The sequence below is a fragment of the Mustela erminea genome, chromosome 2, assembly GCF_009829155.1.
Source record: "Mustela erminea isolate mMusErm1 chromosome 2, mMusErm1.Pri, whole genome shotgun sequence".
NCBI classification, from domain to species: Eukaryota; Metazoa; Chordata; class Mammalia; order Carnivora; family Mustelidae; genus Mustela; species Mustela erminea.
Genome location: NC_045615.1, coordinates 99,457,548 through 99,485,263, shown reverse-complemented (window position 1 = coordinate 99,485,263; position 27,716 = coordinate 99,457,548). Strand labels below are relative to the sequence as shown.

At 62.8% G+C, this 27,716-nt stretch overlaps 1 protein-coding gene across 4 annotated transcripts; it reads right to left on the bottom strand.

Moving 5' to 3' along the window:
- DOK7 (docking protein 7) lies at positions 1 to 27,664 on the bottom strand. 4 transcript variants are annotated; one of them, XM_032333694.1, is made up of 10 exons: positions 27,509 to 27,662; positions 27,392 to 27,437; positions 21,483 to 21,713; positions 20,359 to 20,559; positions 11,254 to 11,373; positions 9,786 to 9,908; positions 8,158 to 8,864; positions 3,991 to 4,033; positions 1,416 to 1,544; positions 1 to 1,145 (listed from the first exon to the last, which is right to left on the bottom strand). In XM_032333694.1, exons 1-10 carry the CDS (start codon positions 27,560 to 27,562, stop codon positions 1,009 to 1,011), a joined length of 1,791 nt encoding a protein of 596 aa, XP_032189585.1. In that variant the 5' UTR covers positions 27,563 to 27,662; the 3' UTR covers positions 1 to 1,008. The 4 variants fall into 4 exon arrangements, with proteins under 4 accessions (XP_032189585.1, XP_032189586.1, XP_032189587.1 ...); XM_032333695.1 differs by having other exon boundaries at positions 27,533 to 27,662; XM_032333696.1 differs by lacking the exon at positions 11,254 to 11,373 and having other exon boundaries at positions 27,509 to 27,664.
- Between the last annotated feature and the right edge of the window lie 52 nt (positions 27,665 to 27,716).

Genomic DNA, 27,716 nt, shown 5'->3' with positions numbered 1-27,716 from the left:
GTGGATGGATGGATGATGGAAGTGGATTAATGGATGGTGGGTGAATAGAGGGATGGATGGATGGCAAATGGACAGTGGGTGGATGGTGGATGCTGGATGGATGGGAGGGAGAAGGGCGGGAAGAAGGGAGGAATGTCTCTGAGTAGGCTGTGGATGGAGACCCCAGCCAGGCAGATCAGAGCCTCATCTCCTCTCTGAGACCAGGGTCAGAAGGCCCAGTCTGATGCTTCCCTTTCATGACAAGGGAGGAATATCAGGAAGCCCCACTGCCAACTCTGGAAACTTCCCAGCACCCAGACTCCCCTCGGCCACTGGAGCCATGAGCATTCCCTCCTGCTCACAGAGTTGTGAAAATGCCACACAGCTTCCCCAAGGCTATAGGCACTGTTGGGAGGAAACATGGAAACCCTACCCAGACCTGCCAAGGCGGGGATAACCGGGGCCCTGAGCGCCTGTGCTGTGTCATGACAACAGAACCACATCCGGGTCAGGCTAAGCTACAGCCCAAGGAAGAGAAAGCACCTCATCCTTCAGGAAAATAATGTGCATGTTAAAAATAGAACGTTAACAATTTTTAACTATTTACAGGTCTAACAATAATGGGTCCTAAGAAGCAACACAGTCCAGTAAACGCATGTGCGGGCCGTACCAGCAGCCTGACCGGGCTGAAGGGGGACAGTCCCGCTACCCCCAGGGCTCACGGATGGCACAGTCCCCAGGCCCAAGGCAGCAGTGACCCGGGTGTGGGACAGAGGGAGGCAGCTACAGGACGCTTGGCAGGGATGGGGCCTGGTCTGGCCCTGCTGTGGTTAGGGGCTGTGTGTTCCCAACGGCAGTCTTGGCCTGAGTCTGGAGGCCACGACATCCAGGGAAGGGGAGGGCGCTTTGCATCCCAGAGCTGTGCGTGCTGCTCTCCGGTCCCCTCAGGGCCCCCTGGTGCTCTGGGCTGTGGGCAGCCACAGCGAGGCCAGCTGGCTGAGCTGCCCCGTCCCAGCGGGGGCGCTGTCCTCACCTTGGGGTCCCCTTCCTTCTCTGGTCCAGCTCTGGCAGCCTCTCCTCCCGGGTCTGTGCGTGCCGGGCCCCTGCCCTGTGGGCCGCCTCAGTGGCCACAATGTCAATCTGCGCGTAGCGGGATGCACCAGCCCCTGAAAGTAGCCCAGATGAGCTGGTTGGCCGGCCCCCGCACCCCCGCACAGCCCCCGCCAGCGCCCCCCCTGCCCTCCCTGCAGAGGCCTTGGCCTGGAAGAGGGGATGGGACCCAGGACTGGAGCTTGGTAGGGGTGTTGCTGAGCTGGGAGGAAGGTGGGGCCACACCCTCAGGGACACAGCTCAGTAAGAATCTGGACCGGTGGGGGTCCTGGAAGGAGGAGTCCCTCTCCACTGCCAAGGCCTGCATCCCCAACATGGGGACCCACCTCGGATCCCGGCGCTGGCCCCCTGGAGCTCCAGGCCCAGGTACTGCAGCTGCGCTTTGGGGGAGGGGCTGACGGGGACGTTCACATAGGGGGGCGCCTCGCTGCACGGTCTCTCGGACCCTGGGGCTCCTGTGGGGGGAAGTCAGTGAGTCTCTGGGGGCAGAGAGCTCCGTGCCCACCCCCTCCGGCACCCCATCCAAGGCCCCTGGCTCTCGGGTTCTGCCGGCCCAGCCCTGCCCTTTCTGAGTTCCTGAGCTTCCCCTCACCAGGAGCTTCTAGAAGGGGGTACTCCTCTCCTGGCATAGTGGTCAGATCACGGCTGAGCTGCTCCCATGGATGCCCTGTGGCCTGCTGCAGTCCAGTGAACACACTGCTCTCACTTCAGCCCCTGCCGCCCGTCCTCAACACTGATGGCTGTCCCCCCGTATCACCACTCACCCCCACCCCGGCTCAAGGCTTTAGGGACCCTCTCTGGATAAGTGAGCCTCCACAGAAAGCCCCCCCCTGCAGGTCCACACCTCCATCCACAGGGACACCTCCTCCAGGATGGCCCCAGGGACATCCCCAATTTCCTAGTAGCAAATGTCATTCTGTCATCCCTGAGTGGCCTGCTCACAGGTCGACAGAGCCAAGGCCAGAGCTGGGGACTTCAGTGGGCAGCCACCATCTCGCACAGTGCCCTGTCCCCTCACACGACACTTGCTGCCCCAAGGTGCCCTCTGAAGGTCCACACCTGCTTGGGTGCCTGTCACCCTCGTGCCCTTTAGCTGCTCCAGCAAGGCCAGGGGTGGGAGGCACAGGACTTCGGGCTTGCTCCCAGCAGGGACGGGGAGGCCCCAGGAGCCCTGAGCTCAGGGAGGAACAGACACCAGCCCACAGAGCCATATGGGGTCCGGCCATGTAGGTGCCCCCACCTGACTCCATGAACCAAAGCAAGTCACAAGATTCCTGTCCCCTCCCTGCCTGGTGGTACTGAGCGACAATCCCCACCTCCTTGCAATGCATGGTCCCTGCACGATGGGACCCCCTCAGGAGGCCATGCTCACTTTACTGATATAAAATATGGAACACGGATGCCCGAGGCCCCCCAGATGCGAGGGGAGGCCTGCACGTCCCAGAGACTCAGAGCCAGGACTGTTCCCAGATGAGGAGGACCCACAGCGCTCCAGCTTGCCCCAACAGTGTGGGACTCTCTCTCGATTGGCCTGGAGGGGACCCTGGCACACAGAGGGGCAGGTGCAAATCCTCTTCCCACGAGGTGAAGCACTCAGGAGAGCACCTAGACCAGCGAGGCCAGGGAAGACCCTGGCAGGCTGCCTGGAGAAGGAGGCGTGTGCCAAGGGATAGAAGACAAGATGGAATAGTGGGTGAGAGTAGAGACCTGGGTGGAACTCTGCAGGGGCTGAAACGGGGTCTGAGGGGAGACCAGGAAGGAAGCCAGGCCTCTGCACAGAAGCCTCTCAAAGCCGAGGAGGGGGCCTTGGCCCCAAAGTCACGTGGACACGTCCCCAAGACATAGCAGCTAGTTTTAGGTTGGACCCACATCTTGCCCAGTCCACAGTTGTCGGTTGGAAGGGAGGAGGAGGCAGGAGAGGGGCAGAGGGTTCTGGACGGCCCAATGCCTGGCACTGCCCTTGGCCACACAGGAAAGCTGCTCTGTCCCACCAGGCTTGGGCCCCACATCCCCCAGCCCCTGACCTCAGTAGGAAGGGCTGTATCCCCCAGCAGGTCCTGATGCCCCACCCCCACATGTCAAGGTCAAAGACATCCCCAGCACCCTACGGGGAGGTGGGTGGACAGCAGGAGGACGTGTCCAGGACCGTCTGGAATTGAGTATCAGAGAATAGCATTGTCAGGGGTGGTCCTCGGGGCCCTATCCCAACCCAGGGAACCCCAAGGCCAGTTGGTGTGGGCCATTCCTGTGGACCCTGCTTGCCACCAGCCCTGCCCACCCACTCCTGCCCCCAAAGGTCCACTCAGAGTCAGCCTGCAGGGTCTGGCCCCAACAGGTGTCAGATCTCTAAAGAAAGATGGAGAATCTGAGCTCCTTAGGACATCCCCATCCCCAGCCCAGAGGCTCCACCAAGAAGATAAGGCACAGAGCTGACCCCTGACCTCCAGCTCCCCACCGCCAACCGCACCTTCCAGACCTTCCCCTGGTGACAGCAAGCTTCTGCCCAGCCCTCACCTTCTAACTGGGCCTTGGAGACCCCAAGCTTTCCCCTCACTCCCTGCCCATCACAGGGACCCCTCACCCCAAGGACATGGCTTCCTCCTGAAGGCTGAGGCTCCAAGGCAGCCCCACCCTAACCACTCCATCCACATACCCCTCTGGGCAAGCTGGCCACACTTGTCCTCCACTCCCTGCCTGGGCCTGCCCCACTCTGGCGGGGGCTGCGCACTTTCCCCCCTCACTGCCCGTGTCACCCTCTGTCCACTGCCTCCCACTGTCCCCTAGCACCTGCCGGCTTGAGTGGTAGAGAACTTCCCACTGGGCCATGAAGGCAGCCACTACGTCCCCCTACTTCCTTTGTCCCAAGGCCCCAGCGGAGTTGGTCCTAGAGCTGAGACCCACCTGAATGCATCATCAGAAGGCGGGGAGGTGAGGCCACTGCTCCCTAGACCAAAGAGAACATGCATCAGTCTGTCCATTCGGCTCCCGCTCCCCCCGCCCCAGCTTGTCGACCAGGATGCTGGCCCCAGGATCACTGGGGGCCCAAACACCTCATCTCCCAGGTGCCTCTTACCCACATGTCCCAGGACTCCAGCTGGCCCACCAGCCCTGACCCCTGTTTGCCCCATTCTGGGGAGAGGGCTTGGCAGCTCTAGCCCCTGGCCTCTGTCTGCAGTTGCATGGCAGGGGGTGTGGCCCCCAGGAGCACAGAGGCTGAAGAAGGAACTCCTGGGGCCCCACAACCCCTCCCCCAGCAGCGCCCATGGAGGGGCCCACAGAGGCCAGAGGGACCAGATGAGTCCCCTGAACTCAGAACAGCCTCTTCGTGGTGCCTGATGGCACATGTGGAGGGATGAGCAGAGGGAGGGGTCCTGGTGGCCTCAGGGCTGAGGGCAGGGTCTGACCAGGGGGAGGGACAGTGGCCCATGGCTGGCATGGTCACTGAGCTTGGGCCTCACCTCCTAAAGCCCTCGAGGGATGGGCCCAGGGCAAGTGAGGGGAGAGGACCTGGCATCCGCCCTCAGTGTGGGGATCCCAGCTCAGTGGTAGCACCTCGTGGAGAACTGGGAACAGGGCTGGGGCTGCAGAAACCCCAAGCCCGCTCCGGGGAACCTAGCTGGATGCCACAGACTCGAGTCAGAGCACCCCAACCCTGGCCCTAGGGCCAGGCTCAAGGGACAGTCCTGGGCACGCTGAGCCGGTCTCACCGTCATCTAGTGCTAAGGAGCCCTTTTGAGGGTCTGGGACTTCGGCAGTGGGTGTCTGACCTCTGACCCTGTGTCAGGAGGCCAGTGCCCACCAGGAGCCACAGATCCATTCCTCACCACCCGCGGCCCCCCCCAGGCTGCATCTGCTTCTGGGGGCCAGTCCAGCAGGCGCAGCCTCAAACCCAGCACTGAGCACCAGTGGGATTCAGATCTACCCTAGGCCCTTGCTGGGGGCCAGGACCCCTGACCCCCAGTTCTGGGGAAGTGGGTTGCACATGCTCTGGGGGGACGAGGAGAGAGGACTCCCAGCACGGGTCTAACCATTCCAGGGGCACTCAGCCCCACCAGGCAAGGCCCCTGGGCCCCAGACCCCATTCCCAGGGCTATGCTGGAGTGCAGGGGCAGCTGTGGAGGGCCGGGCCCTCCTCCTCCGGAGTCACTCCATCCCACAAGATGCCTTGGCCACCAACGCCCCCAGAGGGCCACGCCAGTCAGTGGCCATTCCTGTGGCTCCTTCCCTCCTCTGGCTGAGGACTTCACACGATAGCCCAACCCCGACCAGCCCAGTGGCACTGCCACACCTCCAGCCAAGACCAGCTCCAGCTGTGCCGGAGTCCCAGGCAGGCCACAGCCCGTCCCCACTGCCTCACCCCCAGACGGACTTTCCCTGAAGAGCCAGGGGTCCACCTCAGTTGAGGAGACGGAGTCCACAGCCAGGATGCCCACCAGGGGCAGGGGTCCACAGGATGCCCGGCACTGGCCAGCACCCCCTCGCTTCTTACGGTGGGGAGAGGGCAAAGCAGACTCTGGGGCCTCAGCAGGCTCTGGTCGAAGACGCCTGCCACCCTCCCAGGCTGTCTGAGGCCGGGAACCCCTGTGAGTGCAGCAGGACTGAGCCCAGACAACATGGGACCCCAGCAGCAGCAGCAGCTGCCACCCCCGCCCCCATCTCGTGGCCCTGGCAGCTCACAGTCTTATTTCCTTGGCAGCCAGACTGGCTGGGGTGCCTCGGGGCGGAGGTGACAAGAGCGAGTCTGATGACGGCTCCTGTGAATAGACATCTACCGCCTGCGTGCCTCTGCCACCTCGTTAGACCCTCTCCGTGTGCCCAGAGAGATAGGGACTGCTGTCCCCATCTAAGCAGGAGGAAACGGAGGCTCAAAGATGTGTAGTAACTTGTCCAAGGCCACCCAGCTGGCAGGGCGGGTGCGGCTCAGCCCCCGAAGCCTGGCTTTCCTCACACTGCAGGGCACAAGAACCCCACTCAAGAGCTCCCAACTCTGGGGGCAGTGCAGAGCTGGCTCCTCCAGCAGGGTGATGGACAAGGGTGAAAATGGGTGGGACGGGGGGGGCGTGGCCCCTGGGATGTGCAGGAAACGTGAGGTGGGAGCTCTGCCACCCAAAGGGGGGAGATGGGAGGGCCTGAGGGCTCCAGGCTCAGAGCAGGATGCCCCCTGGCGTCACTTGGACAAAGGGAGCCCCCTGCCTGAGTCCAAGTGACCATCAGGGACCTCGCCGTGGTCCACTGAACAGGGGGACATGCCACACACAGTGCACGCACGAGGTAGAGCACACATGTGCACAGGCACACACACGCCACACATGCACAGGCACACACGCATGCATTCATGCACACCGACGCCACATGTGCGATGCACACACGCCGCATACAAACACATGCGTGTGCACAGATGCACATTCCTGTGCATGCATCACATGCACACACATTCCACATCAGACCTGCACCTGAACACCGTGCACGCACATATATGCAAATGTATGTAGCCTGTGTACACACTACAGACACATGCACACACGTTACACACCCTGTGCACAGCACACATACATGCAAATGAATGCTCACGCATGCACACATCACACGTGAGTGCACACGCATCACACACACAGGCCCTGTCGGTCGCCAGGCGCTGCCTCTCCTTTCTCAGGCTTCCAGGGCACTCTGGCTGAAAGCAGCCTACCCAGGAGAGGCCCCAGGCTGCCCCCAAAACCCATAGGCTGGAGGCCTGGGCCCCCAGATTTCAGAGACAGTCAAAGGCCCCACTGAGAGGGCTTGGGTGGGAGGGGGAGGGGCTGGCAAATGGAAAAGGACAAGACGGTAAGAAAAGAACAGTTTATTTCCAGTCTAAGAATGTATTACAAACAGTGTCAGGTTTTTAAAAACGTCAGAGAGCAACAAAGGTCTTCAGCCGACAGTAAAGGTACAAAGCCAAATCTTTACAGATGAGCGGCTTGCCCCCCAGCCGGGGTCTGAAGGCAGACAGTGCAGGACGGTGCTGCCCGCGTCCAGAACTGCATAGGCACAAAGCCGCGGAACGAAGGGACAAAACCAGGCCAGGCAGCTGCACCCCATGCAGACAGATCATGGAGGGTGCCAGAAGCTGCTGCACCCCTGGGTCGCCCACATGCCCTCCAAATGCACATGAATGGGCCCTGGGAACCCTGGCCTCCTCTGGTCCCCACCATGAGCCTCAGCCAGGAAGGTGGGCGGGGGAGTGAGCTGCGGGTCCCGGAGCCTTCGTGGGGCTTCCTGGCAAGCTGACACCGTGGGCTGGCCACTGCAAGGACATCACCACCTTGCTCCCTGCTCGGCGGGGGCTGCAGCCAGGCCCTCCCCGCCTGCCCCTGGCCCGGAAGCCTGCAGGTGTGAGAACAGGCTGGTGGGTGAGCCATGACAGTCCGCATGCCAGGAGACCCAGATCCGACAAGTCCCTGTAACCCCTGAGCCTCAGTTTCCTCCCCTGTAAGATGGGCCCCTGTGGTACTGCTTCCCAGAGGACACATGGGGCAGACAGGCAAATCTCGTCCTGCATGCCTTGTGCCACACGTCCCATGCAGCACGCCTATGCACAACAGAGGGCACGGATCCAAGAGGTCAAGCACGGCCATCCCCTGGGTAGGCAGTGAACAGGACAGGGAGGCGGCCATGGCCAGTGAGGGGCCTCCCAACCCCACTCACTCCCAGGGTGTGGCACAAGTCGGCCAGGACACAGTGCTGCCTGTGTCTCCAGCACCTGCTCCTCGCGCGGGCTTTGGGATGCCAGGAGCGCCCAGCCGGCGCCAACAGGAGCGTCCCACTTTCCAGAACGCATTTGCAGCTGCAGGCCACTGGGCCTCTCCAAGTCCCGGGAGCCCACTCTGCAGGCTCCGCTCCCCAGAGGGCAGGCTCTGGGGGTGTCACCCCTTCCTCCAGGCCCTCCCCACCGTGCCGCCACCATGCCCACAGTCTCAGGCTTCACGACAACACAAAGGGTACCGCCTCCCCTTCACTCTGCCAGGAGGGACAGAACGCAGCCCCCGCAGCAACGGGCCTAGGCTGCGGCTCTCAGGGAGGGGAGTTTACCTTGAGTCCTCCACAGACCGGACAGGTGGAAAAGAAAGCCGGAGGGTGCCCAGCATGGGGGCTGCCTGCTTCCCAGCCCTCGCCAGGGGCCTCACAGCCCGGGGCCTCCGTTGCTTGTCCCCGCCGCCTCGTGCCCAGCCAGCTGGAGGGACACCCCGTGGACATCTGGCCCCCCGAGTCCCCAGCCCCAGGGTCGTCGGGGCCACCCTGCGCGGCCGGGCTCTGGTCCCTGGGGGCCTGGCGCAGGCTGCGCGGTGTGTCATAATGGTGCCGCTGGGCCGTAGGCACTTGGTACTCAGCTGTCCCTGGCGGGCAGGCGCACAGGCTGGGCTCAGGCACCCCAGCCACTGGCGGCAGGCTGAGCAAGGAGCCAAACTCGTCCCCCGTGCGCCACACATCCAGGCTGCTGCCGGCACAGGACGAGAAGCTGCCTGAGTAGGAGGAGTGGCTGCCTGTGGCTATGCCACTGTCCGAGGAGCTCTGGCGGCCAACTTCCTGCAGCTGCCGGGGCCGCAGTGGCTTAGGGGGCTGCCTGGAGATGCCCGGCGCAGCCTCTCCAGACACCTGGGCAGCCGCCAGCCCCGGGCCCTCCTGCGACGTGCTGGCCGAGGACAGGGATGGCTCTGGCCATGCTGTGAGTCGGCTGCCGGCACTGACGTCTGAGTGGCTGGCCTCCGAGGATGAGCTGGACAGGCTGCGGTCATCCCCTGAGACAGAGTGCAGGGAGGTTGGGGGTGTGGGTGCTGCTCTGGGGGTCAGGAGCAGGTTCGGGGGGGCTGGGGGCGACATCAGCCAAGGGCCCACCCTGCCCCCTACCCAAGCTTCCCCACTGCCTGGAGGCTGGTGCACAAGCTGGCAGCGGGAGTTCCAGCTCCTTGTCGAATACCAGTCCTTCACACCTCCAGCCCCCTTGGGAATCCATGCTCTCCCTCCAGCCTCCTTGGCCACTGCCCTCTGGGAACCAGAAGTGAGCCCCCGGAAGGTTGCCGCTTGATGCAAATCGAGGCTCCCTGTTCTAGGGGCAGGCCACCGTGCTCCCAGTGCACCCCCGGAGACTGGCAGCAGTCAGAGAGGACAGACAGGCCCCACAGGGCAGCTCCCCACCCCCATCCCCAGCCGCGTCCCTCACATGGCCACAACCCCTTCTATCTGTTTTGCAGCAAATTGAGAGTCGCAGGCTGCCAAGAAGGGACCTGTCAGCTGGGCACGAACAGTAAAGCTCGACCACAAGAGGCATGGGCAGCAAAAATTCACACCAGCCCTCCCCGCTGTCTAGAAGCACTGTGCCTCCGGTCAGGGCCAAGGCCAGCAACATCACCCGTGAGGGGACGACGGGACGAATGAGTTGTGGGGAGGGCGGAATGAGAGAGCCGGGGTAGGCAATGAATGAAGGTGTGAGTGAGCAGGGAGGACGAATGAGCAGAAGGAGAATGAGTGAGCAAAGGCCAAGGAATGAATGAGTGAGCAGAGGGGAATGAATGAATGAGTGAGCAGAGGGGAGAACGAACGAATGAGTAGACAGAGAGGGAACGAATGCGCAAAAGCACAGGAGCCCAGGCCTTCCCCACGGTGGTGGCCCCGCCCCCTCCGCGGCCCCGCCCCCGCCCGCTCCAGCCCAGGCCGCCTACCTCCGCTGCTGCCGGGCCTGACCCCGTGGGAGAGGAGGCTGAGTCGCTTCTCCAGCTTCAGGGCTTCCAGGGCCTCCTGGGCTACGCGCTCCTCAGCGGTGGCGGGTCCCCCGGGGCTCGGGTCTGCGGCAAAGAGGACAGTCAGCAGAGACGTGGCCTCAGTTCCCGACCCCGGACCCCCGGCCTCAGAGTCCCGCACCTCCGGGGCCACACGTGTGCTGAGCGTGCTTCGAGGCCACTGCAGGGCCACGGGGGACCCCCCCCAGGAGTCCCAGCTCCTCCCCACGCCTGCACCCCAGCCACAGGACACCAATCTCAGGGCGCCTGCCCCCTCCAGGCCCCTCGGCCACGGCCACCAGCCCATGTCCTGTGCCCCAAAGCCGGCAGGTGAGGTCCAGGGTGGGGACGTGGGCGTGTCCTCCTGACCACTTCCCCTCCGGCAGTAGACGGGGCAGCGAGACGCCGGCGCTGGACGAATGCCCTGAGCTTTTGTCCACATCTGCAAAGTGAGGGTGCAGAGAGAGTGCACCCCGACCGTGGTGGGACCAAGACGGGAGTGCAAGGGGCTGTGCTCAGGGCAGGGCAGACCTCGGAACTCTCCCTTCTCCCCTCCCAACCCTCTGCGTAGGGTGGCCTGCCTCTCCCGCCCTTGGTGTCCACGCGGATCCGACTGAGCAGGGGGTGAACGCAAGATCCCAGAAGGCCTGGAGCATGACCCTAACCCAGTGGAGGCCACATCTCAGGATGAGCTCAGAGCCTAGACGCAATGCCAGCCAGGCCTGTCCACACCTGTCCACACAACTGGTCTCACGGTCCCGCCCACACCCGGCTGTCTACGCCCCGCTTGTGTCTGCAAGGCAGGAGGGCGCCAGCAGAGGGCGCCGCCATACTGTCTCGCAGAGTCCAGACCGCAGGCTCTGGTCGTGGTAGCCTCCTCCTTCCCAGCCTGTCCCAGGGGCGTGCGGGGGGAGGGGAACCTGGCTGGTCGCTCCCCTCTGTCCTCCCCAGGTGGCCTGAATGGCCCATACTGTGATGCCCATGCAAGGAGGCCACAGATGTGAGCTCATTGATCGCGTGGCCACAGGCCATGATCTCTCCCACCTGGACAAGGTGACAAGCAATCCCAGGTACCACCCACCCCGTGGGCCTCAGTCAAAGGAGGTGATGAGAATCAGCCTTTGTCCCCCCAGGACTGTCCCTGAGGGGAGGGCAGACCTTCCTCCAGTGGGAGAAAGGGGCCGGGACCTCAGGGGTCTAGCCCTGCTCGCAGCCCCACATGCCTGGACTAGCCTGACCCTCCGGCATCCAGCTCCATCCTGGCCCAGGGCTCCTGGAGAACGTGCCCCAGCCACACCTTGGGAAGGGGGTAGGTAAGAGCAGGCGAGCTCAGGGCAACCTCACTCCCACCCGCCGGTGAGACCCCACCCATCCTTGAGACCCCACCCGCCAGCCATGCTCCCACACACACCTGGGAGGACCGGCCGCAGCCCAAAGGGCCCCTTGGTTGGGGAGATGCCACGGACAATGCAGTCGAACAGGAAGCTGATCTGTTCACCCTCGGCAGAGGACAGGAAGAACACTCCGGCCCCTACAGAGGGAAGACAGACCCTGGTGTCGCCTGGTCCCACACGGGTGGGTAGGGACCCCTGCAGGATGGGCCACCGAGGACACCAGGATGCAGAAGGCGGGGACCACACACACAGGAGTGGGGGTGGCGGGGAGTGTGCCCTGGGCACCCGATGAGCCCCCACCCGGCCCTCGTAAGCCCCACTCCGTCCTCCTCCAGGCCCACACATCTTGTCCGGGCAGCCAGGGCGCACGCCTGGCCACCCCGGGCCTGTGTGCCCCAGCCCAGCTGTGGCCACCATGCTGCATTCCAGGACAGTGCCAGGAGAGCGCATCCCATCCTTCTGGTCCCGAGTCCTGGGTCCACCGGCCAGGACCGAGCGCTGGGGGTGCCCCGGGAGGACATGGCCACAGGAAGATGCCTGTGAGGGTGTCCTGGCTTATCAGAGGGGCAAGGGACAGGCTGCCCTAGAGTGGGGGTCACATGCCAGAAAGCAGCCGGGGGACCCTGACCTCAAGAGGTGCCCCCTGACCTCAATAGCTGCCCCCCAACCTGGTCTCCTGACCCGGGGCTGCTCTGAGGGTCAGAGTCTGCGTGAGGTGGGCCTGCCCCACACACGAGGCAGCCGGCTCTGCCATGGTCAGCGATACACCATGCCCTCTGCACGGACCTCCTCCTGGGTGTGTTTTCAGGGGGGACCCGGGCCCACGTGTGCCTGGGTGGAGGTCGAGGTCCTGCCCACAGGGGCCCCAGCCAGCAGAGGGCAGGCCGCGTGAGTCAGCACAGCCCGGCTGCGGCCCCGCCAGCGTGAATGAAATCCCTCACTACCCGCCCAGTGAATGGGGACACCAAGCCACATGGGACTGGACACGCAGCTGCTGTCACCACACAAGAATCCCTCTGCACCCTGCCCTCCACCCGTCGCCCAAAGAAAGGCATGTTTGTTCCGGAAGGCCAGGTCCCAGAGCGCCCCTGCAGGCGGACAGCAGAGGGAAGGGGAACGTTTCCTAGTTAAAACTTGGCTGCCGGCCACGGTCACCACCAGTCTTCCCGGGATCCTGGGGACTCAGGCCAGCCCCCCACACGAGGCAATGCCCCCCGCCAGGGATTGGGGTGCTCCAGCTCCCTCTGCTTGCTGGAGCTCCATTGTTTCAAAGCCCCCTGAAAGCAGGTGACAAGCCCACTTAGAGATGAGTACACTGAGGCCTGGAGAGGGCCAAGAGGGACTCCAGCCTGGCCAGCGGACCATCTGGAAACATCCAGGCACCAAAGAGCTTCCAGCCAGATGGACGGGCCTCCGAGCCGCGGCTTGTCTCCTGTGAGCTGTGCCTGGGCCCGGGCTGGAGGGCAGTCGAGGAGAAGGCCGGCCCACAGAGTCCCGCCTGGCTGCTGCCCCACCCCAAGGAGGGGGCCGGCCTGCCAGCTCGCACAAAGGGCCGGGCCTCTAATCCCAAGATGGTCAGCTGCCAGAGGCCACGGCACAACCAGTCCCCCGACTATAAAAAACCACATTACTAAGGGAGGGGAGCTGACGGCATTCCACCAGGCGTCTGCTGAGCATCACGCTTCCCAAGACGCAGCCAGCGAGGCCTGGGGCCATGGCGGCCGCCCCCACACACGCCAGTGAGCTGACCACAGAGGTTCCCTGGGGACGGCACATGGCTCTGAGGGCTGGGCTGCCCGAGCCTCGAGGGAAGGCCTCCGGGACACACAGCCCGCTGATTGCTGGCTGGCCTCTGTGGGCTCTACTCCCCCAGCCTAGGCCCTGGGGACCCCGGGAGCTCCCGAAGTACACCAGCCCACCTGAGCCTTCCCCCAAGGAGGCGGCCACTCCCATCCATCAACACCCCTTGGCCACCTGTAATGTTCCTTCACTTATCGAGCCTTTGCTCACCTGACGTCACTGTTCCGGACCCCTGAGCCCTGATCATCCCCTCCGTGCTGCTTGGAGGGAGCCCCTCCTCTAGATCACACCCTGTGGTCCTCTGCTTGGCTTGTGCCCTCATCTGCATGCTGTTCTGGTATCCAGGCCCCATGTCGTATACACGAGGACCACTTCAGAAACATTAGGACCCCAGTGTCTCACCCAGGGCCAGCTGCCCAGGGGACGCCCAGCACTCAGTATGGCGGAAAGAGGGAAGCCGGAGGAGTGGACCTTCCCCCAAGAAAATGTTCCTGGCACTTGGGTATGCTTTGCCATGCAGTCACTGTGAAGACAGCCCCTGCAGCTCCCCCATCCCTGTCCATGAAGCCCCAGCCCCAGGCAGGGTCCGTGCCTGAGGCCATCCTGCGCCTCCCAGCCAGGCCACCCACCAATGCCACAGCCTGAATGATCCGTCCACCCCATGGAGCAGAGATCCCTGACCCACAGAGTCACAGCAAAGACACAGCTGCCCAGTTTAGGGTATTTCTTGCCCTGTGATCACTGACACAGGCAAACAGGATGGGGAGGAGAAAGACTGTGCTGAGCGGGAAGCCAGCACCTGCTGGGGTCTTGGGGGCCGCCGGCAAATCTCACGGGCTTTTTAAGTGCAGTCAGTTCCTAGGACAATATCTCCAACGTGAAGGATGTCACATCACACGGAAGGAGTCACGACCCCGAGAAAGAAACACTCTTCCAATCAAATATGGGATGTGCCAAGTTCCGTGGGCGGCAGTTAGTCCAGATAACCCCCAGGGCCCTGAGCTCTGCCTGAGTTTGGTGTCCCAGCTCCATGGAGACCAAGAGCACACGGTGAAGTCCCGTTGGGGAGAAAGTGCCTGGAAGCATCTGGAGGACTTCCGTGCGGAGAAGGTTCTAGAAAACTCTGCCCGGGCAGCACCAACCTGCCTTGTGTTAGATTTCTGTTCAGAATGCAGCTGACCGGGACCCTCTGATATCATTTTGCACAGGGCTCCCTAACAGAGGCAAACATCTGCTGAGCAGAATTTCATTTCTCTCTCCCCTTATTTTGAGAGACAGGACCAAAGTTTAAAAAAACACATTCATTCAAAATCAAGTTTTTTATCTCCTCTGATGGTCTTACCCTCCAGGAAGACTGATTGAAAACAAAACCACAGAACACAACAGGTGTTGGCAGGAATGTGGGGAAACCGGACCCCAGTGCGCTGTGGGAGGGGTCGGCGTGAAAAATAGTGTGGAGGGTCCTCAAAACATCAAAGGCAGACCCAGCAAGCCCCCGTCCCGTGTGTGCCCAAAGGAACTGAGAACAGGCACCGAGCAGAGGCCTGCGCCCCCAACAACCACAGTAGCAACCACAGATGGAGGGACGGATAAACGAAGTGGTCCATCTATCTGCCCAGTGCACCGGAGCTCAGCCTCGAGCAAGAAGGACATCCTGACACCTGCTACCGCACGGATGAGCCTGAGGGACGCTGTGCTCCATGAAATGAGCCAGCCATGAAGACACAGGGACCATGCGATCCCACTTCCGCGAGCCCCATACAGGAGTCAGATCCAGACACAAAAAGTAGATGGTGGGTGTCGGGGTCCGGGGAGGGGACAGACGGGTTAGTGTCCACGGGGGACAGAGTGTCAGCCAGCCTAGACAGGGCAGCGGGGCAGCTGCATGACACTGAGCGCACTTAATGCCTCTTGACCGCAGTTAACATGGTAAATTCTGTGTGTGTCTATTTTGCCACAGTGAATGCAAAGTAAGTAATTCTTGTGTCCTCTTGCAGGCACCGTGGCACAATGCAGCCCACCCTGGGCAGGGTGTAGGAATGCTGCTGGAGGGGAGCTCCATCCCTGAGGAGGGGATGCTCCTCCTCTCCAGCTCCCTGAAGCCCACTCCTCAGTGAGTCACCTTCCTCTCAGGTAGCCATGCCGCCATCACCCGATGGGCACACTGGGCACCTGGGCGCTCCCTGCTCAGGCAAGAGGCTCCTCAGGGCAGACCCACAATCTTACATTTCTCTGCCTCTCCTCAAGGGCCAGCTGACGGTCTTGAGTGGGACTCTGTGTCCAAGGACCGAACATCTTGTGTTTGGCGATGGGGGAGGAGGCTGCCCCCCACAGGAAGCCACACTGCCTGTCCCCAAGGGCCAGGAGACACGGTGCCTTCCCCTTGGGCCTTTTTGCCCAGAAGGAAACAGAGTAGAGTGAAGCCCTCCCAGGGGAGAAGCCCAGGGCATCATTGTGGACACTCAGGCACCCCAGGACCAGCCTGGGACGCCAACCCCTAATGAGGTCCAAGGGGCCAACAGATTCCAGGCCTACTCCCAATCCCAATGTGGGAAATTCCCAGCAGAGGGGTGCGATCGATCACAAACCATCTGTAATGTACCTGGTGGTCTGGACCCAGAGAGCAGACTGCATCTCCTCTTAGAAACCTGGAACCGTCCCTGTCAAATGACCCCAAACATAAGTGTCCCTTAACGTGCAGCTGAGGGGAAGGGAACCGCTGCCAAGCCTTTGCACGGGCTGGATGCCTCCCTCGGGCAAAGCACAGCAGCAGGCCTGGTCAGGGCAGGGGCTCCACCCTCCTGGGACCCTTGCCCCAGCAAGCACTCCTCCTTCGCCGGCCCACCCGGGGGCTGGCAGTCCCTTTCTCTCCATTTCAACCACCCCGTAAACATTCCTGAAGTTCCCAGTGACCTCCCACCCAAACATGCCACTGACTCGGCCTCAGACCACCCCCAGAGCTTTCTCACAGTCCCCTGCAGGCCCCCCACCTCAATCCCATCTGAAGCCTAGGGCCAAAGTCATCGCCCTACACAGACATGTGGGTGGCATGCTCCCGCTCAAGGCCCTTCGATGGCTCCCTGTGACTCCAAACAGGCTTTCCGTAACCTGAGCCTTCCATCTGCCGCCCCCCACCCCTAGCGGGGTTCCTGCACACACTGTGAAGGTCACCTGTCCATGCTGGACACACACTGCTGTGCTCAGGGCTTTAGCCAGCTCCATCCAGATCGCCCAGTGTGCGGACCACAACGTCCACCCGCCAGCAGACTTAGCAGAGCTGGACAATGCAAGTGTTCAAAGCACACAGCAAGAGAGTTCCTCCTGGCTAACTCACTTGAATAGTCATTTACAACTAAACTGAGGAGCACCTGGAGGGCTCAGTCAGTGACACGTCTGCCTTCGGCTCAGATCACGATCCCGGGGTCCTGGGATCGAGCTCCATGTCAGGCTCCCTGCTCAGCGGAAGCCTGCTTCTCCCTCTCCCTCTGCCCTTCCCCCTGCTTGTGCGTCCACTCTCTCTCAATAAATAAAATCTTTAAAAAAAAAATTTGAATTTCAATAAAACATTAAAAGGTACATTCTTTTTATTTTTTATAAGATTTTATTTATTTGACAGACAGAGATCACAAGTAGGCACAGGTAGAGAGGCAGGTAGAGGGAGAGGAGGAACCAGACTCCCTGCCAAGCAGAGAGCCCGATGTGGAGCTCGATCCCAGGACCCTGGGATCATGACCTGAGCTGAAGGCAGAGGCTTTAACCCACTGAGCCACCCAGATGCCCCTAAAAGATACATTCTTTAAAAAAAAAAAAAAAGAGGTCACTTAGAAATGCCCACCATGCTCCAAGAGGCTGAAGCCATGGATAGTGCCCCGAAGAGCCGGGCACAGTGAGTGGGGGAGGGTCCAGCATGCAGGATATCTGGGCTGGGGGGTGGTGCATTTCTGAGAGTGACTAATCACGATGCACCTCCCCCACAGGCTCAGGGACCTTTCTGGCCCCTGCTTACGTCCTCAGCATCCAAGGACCCTGATCACTTGTAAATACAGCTGGCTTATGTGGATGTGGAAATGCCCTTGAAATGCCCTTGACAGGACAACCCGTTAATGCAAGGGACAGAGACCTCCTCTGGGCCCCCTCCAAAAAACTTCCATTCACCCTTAGGCTCAGCTCGCACAACCCTCCCCATGGCCTGCCCTCCCTGGGCTCTGGGCAGGCCCCCCTTGTCGCATCCTCTGTTCCTGCCCCAAAGCCCTAACCATACACACTGGGCTGCCACCAACCCAGAGACAGAGAATCAAGTCCACCCTGGGAGACCCTGGACTCCCAGCTAACAAGCCCACTCCCATCTGACTCTGAACGGGCCACCGTCCACATGGAGGCCACAAAGAGGAAATGCCCACCCGGGAGGGACCCAGAACCACACGACAACCCCACATACCGGGCCCCGCCCAGAGAGCCCAGAGGGGCCTCGGCCAAATAATCCTGGTCATACCCCACCCTGACGCCCACACCTGTCAGAGCCCGGAGCCTCTGCCTCCTGACACTCGGGGTGGGCAAAGGGGGCCGGGGACCATTTCCTGCTCTCTGAAGAATCATCTGTGCTCAAGCACCACACGGTGTGGTTCTGGGGGCCTAGGGGTTGGGCTGAGACTGTAGGCCCCAGTGTAGGCTAATTTCTTAGGCCCCAGACTGGCCAGGCCCTTCCAACGATTCCAACCCAGCTCTCCATCCTCCAGATCAAACACTCCCAGGGCCACAGGCCCATCAGGATCCAAATTCTAAAACCTTCACAGACAAGGTGACCCATGTTGTTGACTGAACAGTGTGGTCCCCAAAGGACAGGTCACACTCCAAACCTGGGACTGTGACCTTCCCTGAAACAATGGTCTTTTACCAACTGAAATGAGACGTGATCCTGGGTTATCGCCTGGTCCTAAATCCCACAACTGGTGTCCCACAGAGAAGATACAGGAGATGGCTGTGTGACAGCAGAGAGACTGGAGTGGGCGGCCACAAGGCCATGGCTGCCAGGGGCCACCAGGGGCTAGAAGAGGCAGGAGAAGCCCCCCGGCAGCCCCCTTATCCACCTTGACTGTGGATGTGACTGTGAAGGAATCCATTTTCCTTGTTCTAAGGCCCCAGTCTGTGGTCACTGGCTACAGCAGCCCCAAGACTCTGACATCCCTGCAGGGAGGCCCTGGTGCTGGATGGCGGCGGTCTGACCACATGGGCAGGGGCACGGCGGCCCCACGTGACGGCCTCTGACCCAGCATATGCAGGCAGAGCCCTGGCAAACTTGTCTCTGAACAATGGAGCCCTGCAGAACCAACCCCACAGGTATTCTTCTTGGTCGGCTGCCCCCCCACCCCGGAGAGCTCGGAGCCGCAGGGGGTACTGAATCCCAGGTCAGCATCCTGTCGGGGTGCCGGCTCGCCAGGGAGCAGCCCCAGGAAGGCCCCACGGGGGCTCCCTCTGGGCTCCCGGCAGCCCTGGAGGTCACAGCGACCCTCACAGCAGCCACACCGAATCCCCACCATCATTCACAGGCAGGGAGGGCCCCCACATGCCGAGGCAGAATTTTCAATCTGACACCCTATTACATCACGCCCAGCAAATCTGAGGGTCTCCGGGGCAAGGGGTCCCCTGACTGGCCTCCCTGGGCGCACACGTCAGCACTGCCCCTGGGCAGTCTGCACCCCACTCTCCCTCCTCCAGGGCCCCCACGTGGATGGGATCTGGTGGAGGGAGGGCTGCCCCGGACCCACTGCCCAGTGGCCCAGTTCCAACCACCCACACGGTTGGGTGCCCTTCTCCTCCTCTGCTCTGGACCCCAGAGTGCTGACCCCACCAAATATACCAGAATTTGGGGGCCTGAGGGCACATCTGGCAGGAGGGGTCTCTGGCTGGTGTCTCACCACACATACCCCCGGGGAAGCTGTGCTCAGAACTCAGACACCCTAGGGCCTGGTTCACCCACCCCACAGCTGGAGACCACAGCCCCACAAACCCCCTGCACCTCACTACCCCACCCCCGCGGTCTGCCTTTGCATCGTCAGACATTTCCCCTCCCCCAAGCCCAGGACCCAACCCATCAAAAAATTCAGATGTCTCACTGCCTTGAGCAGGAGCCTCACCTGCATATGACTTAGGTCCTTGGAGGCAGGGCCCCACAGGCTGCCCCCCAGGGCTGGCTCCCATGGCAGGACCCACTGGCACGTGGTCCCCGTCTGCCTGTCCCACCCTGCCCACTCTTTGCAGAAGGAGGGACCCAGCCAGCCAGCACGAACACGCTCCCTCCAACGCCGTCCCTCTGCTGGGGAGTTCTGGGCAGGACCAAAGTCCCAGAGTCCTGTGGACCCACCTGTGATAGGCCTCCCGCTGGGGAGAGACTGTCAGTTGGGGTATCAGTGTCCCTAGATGGAAGGGGCACAGGTGGGGAGAGATGGCCTGCTGCTCAGAGCCTCCAGGGCCTCCTCACACAAGGGAGGGGGCTGTGATCCCATCTGGAAGGGGTCCCAGATAAAGGTGTATAGCTCCCACCCAAAGCCCTCCAACCCAACACCCTGACTGAGGTCGTCCCGGGCATGGGACAGGTCACTGGGAGGCCACTGGGCTGCAATGCCAGCCCTGGGCAGCCAGCATCTGTGGGCCTGGGCTCCTCCAGCCAGAGGGCAGGGGGCTCCTGCCCCCAATGCCGTGCACACAGCCATACTTGGCAAGCAATGGGCGTCCCCACAGGGGCCGAGCTCCCCATGGGAGAAGGACCGGGTTCTGCTACTCCCGCCGGCTCCCGCCCGCTCCAGCCCCCAGGCACACTTTGGGAACACATTCCTCACCAGGGCACCACTGTGGACTCCAGTGTGGGGGGCTGGCCCTCAGCCTCACCTGCACCTCAGGGCACCTGTCCTCCCCCCATGCCCCTGCTGTTGGGGCTCAAGGACCACGGGAGCTGGTGTGGCCACGAGGAATCCTCACTCCAAAAATGTGTTCTCGGCATGTCCTCAATGGACATGCTCATTCATTTCCCCTTTTTCTCTTTTCATTAAGTCCAAACATAAACGCCCTGGGGCTCCGTGACCAGACCCAGGGCCAAGCATTGCGATGGGCCAGCCTGGCTCCAGGGAGCTGGGTGCCCCTCCTCCTACCCTCAGCAGCCAGGGCCAGACAGGGTCTGGCCTCACTGAGCACCAGGTCTGGAGACACAGAACCCTCGCCTGCCATGTCCCCAGGATGCCAGCAAGATGCACGCAGCTGGGGACGGGGAGGGTTCGGGGGGAGGCGCACGGCTCCAAGCCGCAGGTTTCAGGGCCCCACGTACTTACAGTACCCACACCTGGTCCCGCCTTCAAAGATGAACCCGTTGGGCACGGCCCCGTAGCGCCGGAGGTCGGACAGCTTCCATTGGCCCATGACCGCTGGGGGGACGTCCCTGGCCAGCACGAGAACATCATTGCAGAGGTGAAGGGTGGCAGGGCCGCTCTCCAGCTTGGTGCCCGGCGCCACCGCCACATGAAACCTATGCACTGGGGGCAGGGAGGAGCAAGAGGGCGTCACCGCTAGCAGAGGCCCGGCTGCCCCTCACCCCAGCCCAGCCAGTGCCCTCCTGCTCCTAGACGCAGTCCTGGTCCAGAGGCCACCCTCCCTGTCCTAATAAGGCCGACTCGACCCCAGCAAGCCCCGGGCAGCCCCTGGCTCAGCCCCCAAACACGCAGTGGCTGAGGCCAGAGATATTATAATGATTTTTTATTAAAACTAATTAAAATTAATGCACAAGTCCGTGATGAATGGGGTATCAAATGGCTAAATAAAGACAAGGCTGGTCAAGGTTGCAGGGGTGGGTCAGGAGGGCAGGGGAAGGCAGGGCAGGATCGCGGCAGGGTCAGTGTCAGTGTTCTGCTCATCACAGGCTATGTTCGTTGATCCTGAGGGTTTTAAAAACCGTGTTAAAGCGTCATTGATCTTGATGGCTGTGTTCCTTGGCATCTGCCATGAGGCCCCTCCTCCTCCCCCAGCTCACCAGGGGCCCCCCACCTCTGCACCCAGCCCAGCCTCCCCTGCACCGGCCCTCCTTGACTCCCCGGCTCAGGCGCAGAAGGCACCACACCCCTGGTGGGCGGCGCAGTGGGACGGGGTCTCTGTGGCCTCACTCCCCCTGGTACGCTGGCTCCAGGCTTGGGGGGAGCGGCAGCCAAGGGGAGCATGAGGACAGTCACTGTGCTGGGATAGAGGCCCCTCGGGGGAAGGGCCGTGTTCTAAGTAACAGGAACGAGTCAGGGAGCTTGGACGACCCCGCGGCCCCCGCTGCTCCCCAAATCCCCTCCCAGACCGCAAGCCCAAGGCACAGACCCTGGCAAGGGAGGCGCTCGGCACACTCGTCACGGCTCTGGCAGTCTGCGCGTGAGGGTCCCCGTCCTCGCCCCGTGTGTGTCGCCCCGGCCCCACTCACCCTCGCCCAGCGCATAGCGGATGCGGGCGTCCCAGGCGCACATGGCCTCGCGGCTCTCGAAGCCCAGCATGACGGCCTGGGACAGGCAGAGGATGGCCAGGGTGTGGGCCAGGCCCTCGTAGGGCAGGCCGGGCTCCAGCCCACAGATGTCCTCCAGCGTCAGGCTGCTGCGCTCCCGGAGGCCCTTGGCTCGCTCCGCCTTGTCCTTGTAGACCAGCATCAGCAGGCAGTCTGCAGGAGCAGGGCAAGACATGTAGCACAGGCCATCAGCGGCACCGCCCCTGAGCCCCCATGCGCCCCTGCGTCCCCTGCAGAGGGAGAGTCTCAGGCTCGAGGTATGGCCCCCAGCAAGCCACACAGAGGCTCCAGGGCAATGTCTCGCATGGTGCACCGGCCCCCAGGGCAGAGGTTGGCCCAGAACACTCCACAGCTGGGCCTGCCCCCCTGGCTCTGGCTCTGTGATGGAGATGCCCCGGAACTGTGTCACCAGAGGTCTGGGCACTGAGAGAGCCGTGAGAAGGGCCCGCCTACAGGACAGCGAGCCTCTGTGGGCTACAGGACGGCCAGCCTCAGGAGGGAGCACCAGGCAAGGCCGCCCGCGCATGCTGGGACACGGCGACCACCCTTGCCGCTCCCTCCCCCCAGTAGGCTCTGGGATCCGGCACAGCGGGTCGTCTGTGTAGAAGTCGGTGCCTTGTCTATCTGCCGTCCCCAGCCGTCCTCCCTCCCAGCAGCCCTGAAGGTGGGTTCTTGCTGGCAGGCCATCGTCTGCTCAAGCACAGGGACAGCATGGAACCATCTGTCAGATGGGTGAGACTGTCACCTCCTTTGTTCTAGGAGTCATGCTCCCAGGAATACAGCCACAAGCAGGGTCAATGCAGCTTTCTGTAAAGAGCCAGACGGGAACTGCTTCTGGCCTCATGGACCATGCAGCGTCTGGCCCAGAGACCTAACTGTGAAAGCAGCTAAAGTAGCGTGTGAGTGAACAGCTACGCTCCAATAAAACTGTATTGCAGAAACAAGCAGAGGGCCAGATTTGGCGAGGGATGGTACTTTGCAGAGTCTCAGCCTAGAGCGGAGTCTGCCACCGCCACCACAGCGCCCTCACGTGGTGAGAGCCGGCATCCGTCCCTGAGGCCCTCCTCACGCACCTGTTCCATCTGTTTGGATTCCGGCTTTGTCAGATCTCTGCAGCCCCAGGACACTAGCACATCCTCCAAGTCCCTGCTTGCAAACAGGCTGAAGGAGGTGGCTGTGTCGCTCTCCCACCTTCTGCCCAGAGTTGGGGGTGGGAGAAGCTGACCCAGGTCACCGCCCGGTTTCGGCTAAAGCAGCTGGCATCCACCTCGCACTAAGAGCCCCCAAGCCCCAGCAGCACAGGTGGGAAAGGGGTGGTGGGGAGGGGGCCAGGTTGGGCGCAGCAAGTGTGAGGCCCCGGGGGGGCGCCCTGGGACTGCAGCTGCTCCCGCCCCTTCCCCTCCGTGTCCCCTGGGGCAATAAATGGATCATATTTTAAAAACCTCTTCCCTGGGAGCGCTCTTCACCACCAACCAGCTTCACCGACAGGCACCAGAAGGAAGTGAGACAGAGCAGGGCCAGCCCAGGAGAGACCGTATCCACCCCTCCCGGGCCACAGCACCCCTGCACACACACGGGCCAGCATGCTGAAGCCTGCCCCAGAGGGACAGCTCCACCGGACACCCTATGGCCTCACCCCTCACCAACAAGACTGGTCACTTGGTGAGGGCTCCTGGCCGGCAGCTCAGGAAGGGCACCGGACACCCCTGCTCCAATGGCCCCTATTGGGCTCCCATCCATGTGGCCGTGTGGGCCCAGCTCATGGCCAGAGGGCACCAGAGGGTGGCCAGGCTGCACTGTGGCCTGAGAGACAGGACGCGGGACCATCCACAGGGCCCACAGAGGGTCTGGGCCTGGGCAGCTGGAGGCCCGAGGCAGGGGAAAGAGGGGCTCATGGTGACAACAAGGTAAACCAAGGCAACAACGACTGACAGGTACACACACACACACTCACCAGCAAAGACACACACATGTGTGCTTACCCACATATCTGCACACATACATGCACACACCCCACCCCACTGCCGTGGCTGCTGAGCCCCTCCAAGGGCACAGGTGCCATGGTGGGAGACTGGCTGGCCCTGTCCCAATCACATCTATGACCACAGACTCAGGCTCAGTCTGCTTTACATCTGAGAAATGGACACTGCTCTGCCTAGGCCAGGTGCTAACAGCCCTAACCCCCAGCAAATGCCCTCCACCAGCAGGCACAGAGCCCCCCAGCAGGGGGCCTTGGGCCAGGATCTCCCTTGAGCTCACCCTGCCCTGCAGCAACTGTGCCCTGCTGTGATCGAGGGCAGTCCAACAGGTTCCCATGAAGACCCCCTGCTGGGATCCCTCAGAGCCCCCATGCCTCCCACTCTGAAGCCCCTTGCCCCATCATCCCCCTCGTGAGCAGCCAAGGGACCAGGGGGGCAGCCCAGACCCCCCAGAGCTGACCCCCAGGAGGGGAGATGGTCAAAGAGATGACAGGGGCTGCGGGGGCCTGAGTGCAGGGCTGAGACCCTCCCAAAGGACATAATGCAGAAAACTTCTAAGTGACGCCAGACGCCAGCACGCAGCCCCACCGGGATCAGTGCTGTGCTGGAGGCAACAGCCAGAGTGAAGGCTCAGGGGCAGGAACCCAAAGGGCTTGCGGGCAGGAGAGGGAGGGGAAGAGTGGCATGCGGTGCCAGGTCAGGGGCCTGGTGAGCCTGGGGCAGAGCAGAGGCTGGTCAGGCAAGAGGTGCTCTAGGCTGGGCCAGGCCGTGTGATCACCATGGCGACAGCCAGGCTGGGGGGCTGGGGTGGGGAGGACTTCCCAGCAGGGCAGATGTGGCAGAGGGATGAAAGTGCTGGCAACACAAGGACAGGGGGTGGGGGGGGGAACCTATGTTCCTAGAGGAACCTAGTCCTGGTTCCTCTACTGGGGGCTCCCGCCAGGTTCCTACTCCTGTGGTGCTCTCCACACAGGGCCTGCCTTTCCTACTGCTCCTGCACACATGGGAAGGCTCAGGAAAGGCTCCATGACTACCAAGGCCTAGAAGCCCAGATTGGGGGGTGGGGGCCGGGGCATGTGGGGAGGGGCTTGTGCTGGTTTCTCCAGACACGTGAGCGCAGAGGCCCATCGGACACCGTGCACAAACGCAGGCGGCTGGACATGAGAGTGTGCAGATGTAAAAATAACCATGGGGTCATGAGCCCTCAAAGCCGCTAGCAGCCAGGGGCTGAGAGCCTGGGGGAGGGCAGGCCGGGGAGAGGCACACCTCCGGCCTTGGGCCTGGGGAGAGGCTGTAGCAGGATGGAGACAGAGATCCACACCCACGCGGATGGACGCAGCAGGAGCATCAGCGGCTGGAGTCAGTCCTCCTGTCAGTGACCTTGGCACAGTGCCTTCAGCTGAGCCACTAGAGCCCAAGGGGACTCTGCTGGGTAGGGGCAGCCTGGAGGCAGCAGCTGGGGACAGGGGCTGCTAACCAGGCTGAAGCCGGGAGGCGTTACACAGCGCCGGCCCAGCCCTGTTCAGGATCTGACTCAGGAAGGAAACACATTCACACTGTTCACGGGGGACAGGTGTAGGGCTGTGTGGCTCACGAGGACAGGCCACCCCGAGAACACAGGCATCAGTGGGGGCACACAGGCCGTGGGGGCTCAGCCCTCTGCCTGCTAGGCTGCCATCCACCCTCAGCAGGTGCCATGGCACGAGCCTGACGGAGACCGGTGTGGGTCACACAGTGCATGTGAGCAAAACCGAGATCTGAGCCTGGGGGCTCCAACCCCCAGCCCCACCCCCCGCATGTCCTCGAGGTCTCCACGAGGACAGAAAGGCTGGCCACTGCTCACACTCCATCCTCTGGCTCCCTGCCCAGCCTGGGACTGGGACGTCATGCCCATTCCCATGGGACACAGCCTCTCCCCACCACCTCCACCTGGTGCCTGGCTCTCTTGGAATACGCCCTCCTTAGAGAGGCTGACAGCCGCATGGGGCCCATGCCAAGGCCCCGCTCCTGCACGACCCCTGGTGTTGGAGACCAGCTGGGCTCACAGCCCCCACCAGGCTGCCTAAGAATGGCGAGGCGGGTCCTTGTGCCCCAGGACTGGGGGCAGGAGGGGCGGGGTGAGACTCTGGGTCTAGGGACGAGAGATGGTAGGTGGGCTCAGAGGGGCAGGAGCCTACCTCGCATTGGCCTCCATCCCTTCCACCACCCAGGTTCTCATGCAAGGCCCTGCCTGGAGTGTCCTGCCTCGCTCTTGCAACAAACACCCTCAAACCGAGTCCTGGTTCCTCTGCTGAGGGCTTCCCCCCAGGTTCCTACTCCTACGGTGCTCTCTGCACGGAACCTGCCTTTCCTATTGCTCCTGCACACACAGGAAGGCTCAGGAAAGGCTCCATGACCACCGGGGCCTAGAGGTCCAGATTCTGGATCCCAGGGACACCTGCAAACTCCCCACAGTGCAGAAAGGCCCTCCCTCTGCGGGCAGGTGCTCCCGGGGTCCAGCAGGGAGCTCACCGGTCAGATAGCTCTCTCTGATACTGAGAGAAAATCCACCCCCCCAGGGCTGAAGGGGGGACAAAGACCACCTCTGGGGCTACTCTTCAGTCCATCCCACCCCCAAACCTGCAGCCAGCCCCTGCCTCCAGCCACAGCTGGTCCAAGGCTCCTCAGTGGTACTGGGGGCTGTGCCGCTGCCCCCTGCCCTCGCTCTGACCAGTGCCTCTGCAATCCCGCCTTCCAGGGTCCACTCAGTCTCCCAGGCCCCACACCTTGTCGGTCAGCCCTGACCCTGGATACGGGCCCCTGGGGCACCAGGTGCAGGGTCTGGACAGGAAGAACTGGGTGGCTGAGCAAGCCATCTGGGGAGATAGGGGCCCCCTTGGAAGGGGAAGCTGAGGCCTGGGAACGCACCAAGTGTGTCCCCGGCCAAAAGTAGGCCCTTGGATGGCAACCGTGAGCAGGCGCGGTCCAGGGAATGAGGGAACCTAGGAGAGAGAGCAGGGAGGGCACCCCCCACCCAATCCTTCCTGGGAAATGACAGACACCTGGGCGCCCTGGAAGGTATTCTGGCAGCCCCACATGTGTGAGGCAGTAGGCAGTCACACGCCCAGCACCCCACACAGACCCAGGGGTGCCTGGGCCAATGCCAGGACACCTGTCTCCTGAAACAGCTGCAGGCCGGGAGCTCTGAGCCCCCCAAATGCAAGAGGATGTCTCACTGAGGCCAAATGTTTCTGTCCGGGCTTGAGGGCTGGCCTCCTCCCGGGGGTGCTGACCCAACTGAGGGGGGCTGGGTAGTCTCAGTCACTCCCCCCACCCCCAACAACCTAGTCTTGCCTCTTCTCCCCAGCAGAAGCACCCCTGTTCTTACCTGGGGGCCCAGCCTCTGTTCTCGCCACCCAAGGTGGGAAGGGCCCCCTGGGTAGACGCTCCTGAAGGGTCCCCTCGGGATTCAGATTCAGGGGCACCACTCAATTCCCCCAGGCGCACAGGGGTGGCGCCTCCCCAGGGGTGCTCCCCCCGCCCGCAGGAGAAGGGGAGAGCACCCTCTGCCCGGGCGCTCCTGACCCCTGCGACCCGCCCGCCTTGCCCCGCGGGCCCCCACCGCCCAGCCCCAGCCCCGGCCGGCCGTCCCGGGTAGCTGGGGTACGGGAGGGTCCCGGCAGGAGCAGGCCCCAAGGCGGCGCGCTCCGCTCTCCGGTTACCGCCCGGCCGGCGCCGCCGGCTATTTCGGGCGAGCTGGCCGCGCTCCGGGAGGACTAGGCTCTGGAGGCCGGGGTGCCTGCCGCCTGCCGCCCGCCGCCCGCCGCCCGCCGCCCGCCGCCAGCCCGTGCCCCGCGCCCCGCGCCCGCTCACCTGCCACCGGCGACGGCTTGCGCAGCACCAGCCACCTAGTCTTCCACTGCGGGGACAGAGGGAGCGTAAGCGGCCGCCGCGCCCCGCGCCCGCCCCGCGCCCGCCGCGCGCCCCGACCTTCTTGCCGTCCCGCAGCTTGACCTGGCCCTCCACCAGCGCCGCCTCGGTCATCTTCTGTCATGGTTCCCGTCGCGCCCGCCGCGCCTCTCCCCGCCGCCCCGCGGCCGCGCAGCCCAGGGTCACTTTCAAAATAGCTCGGGGAGGGCGCTGCGCAGCCGGCGGTAGGCGGGCCGGCGGGGGCGGGGCGCGGGCGGGGCACCTGGGG

What these genes read in the sequence shown, in the direction of transcription:
- DOK7 (XM_032333694.1), bottom strand. Translation starts at nt 27,562, where the DNA reads ATGACCGAGGCGGCGCTGGTGGAGGGCCAGGTCAAGCTGCGGGACGGC. An exon ending in AGCTGCGGGACGGCAAGAAG is followed by an intron (nt 27,438 to 27,508) that starts GTCGGGGCGCGC and finishes CTGTCCCCGCAG; the next exon opens with TGGAAGACTAGGTGGCTGGT. An exon ending in CAGGCCCGGCAGCAGCGGAG is followed by an intron (nt 8,865 to 9,785) that starts GTAGGCGGCCTG and finishes ACTCTGTCTCAG; the next exon opens with GGGATGACCGCAGCCTGTCC.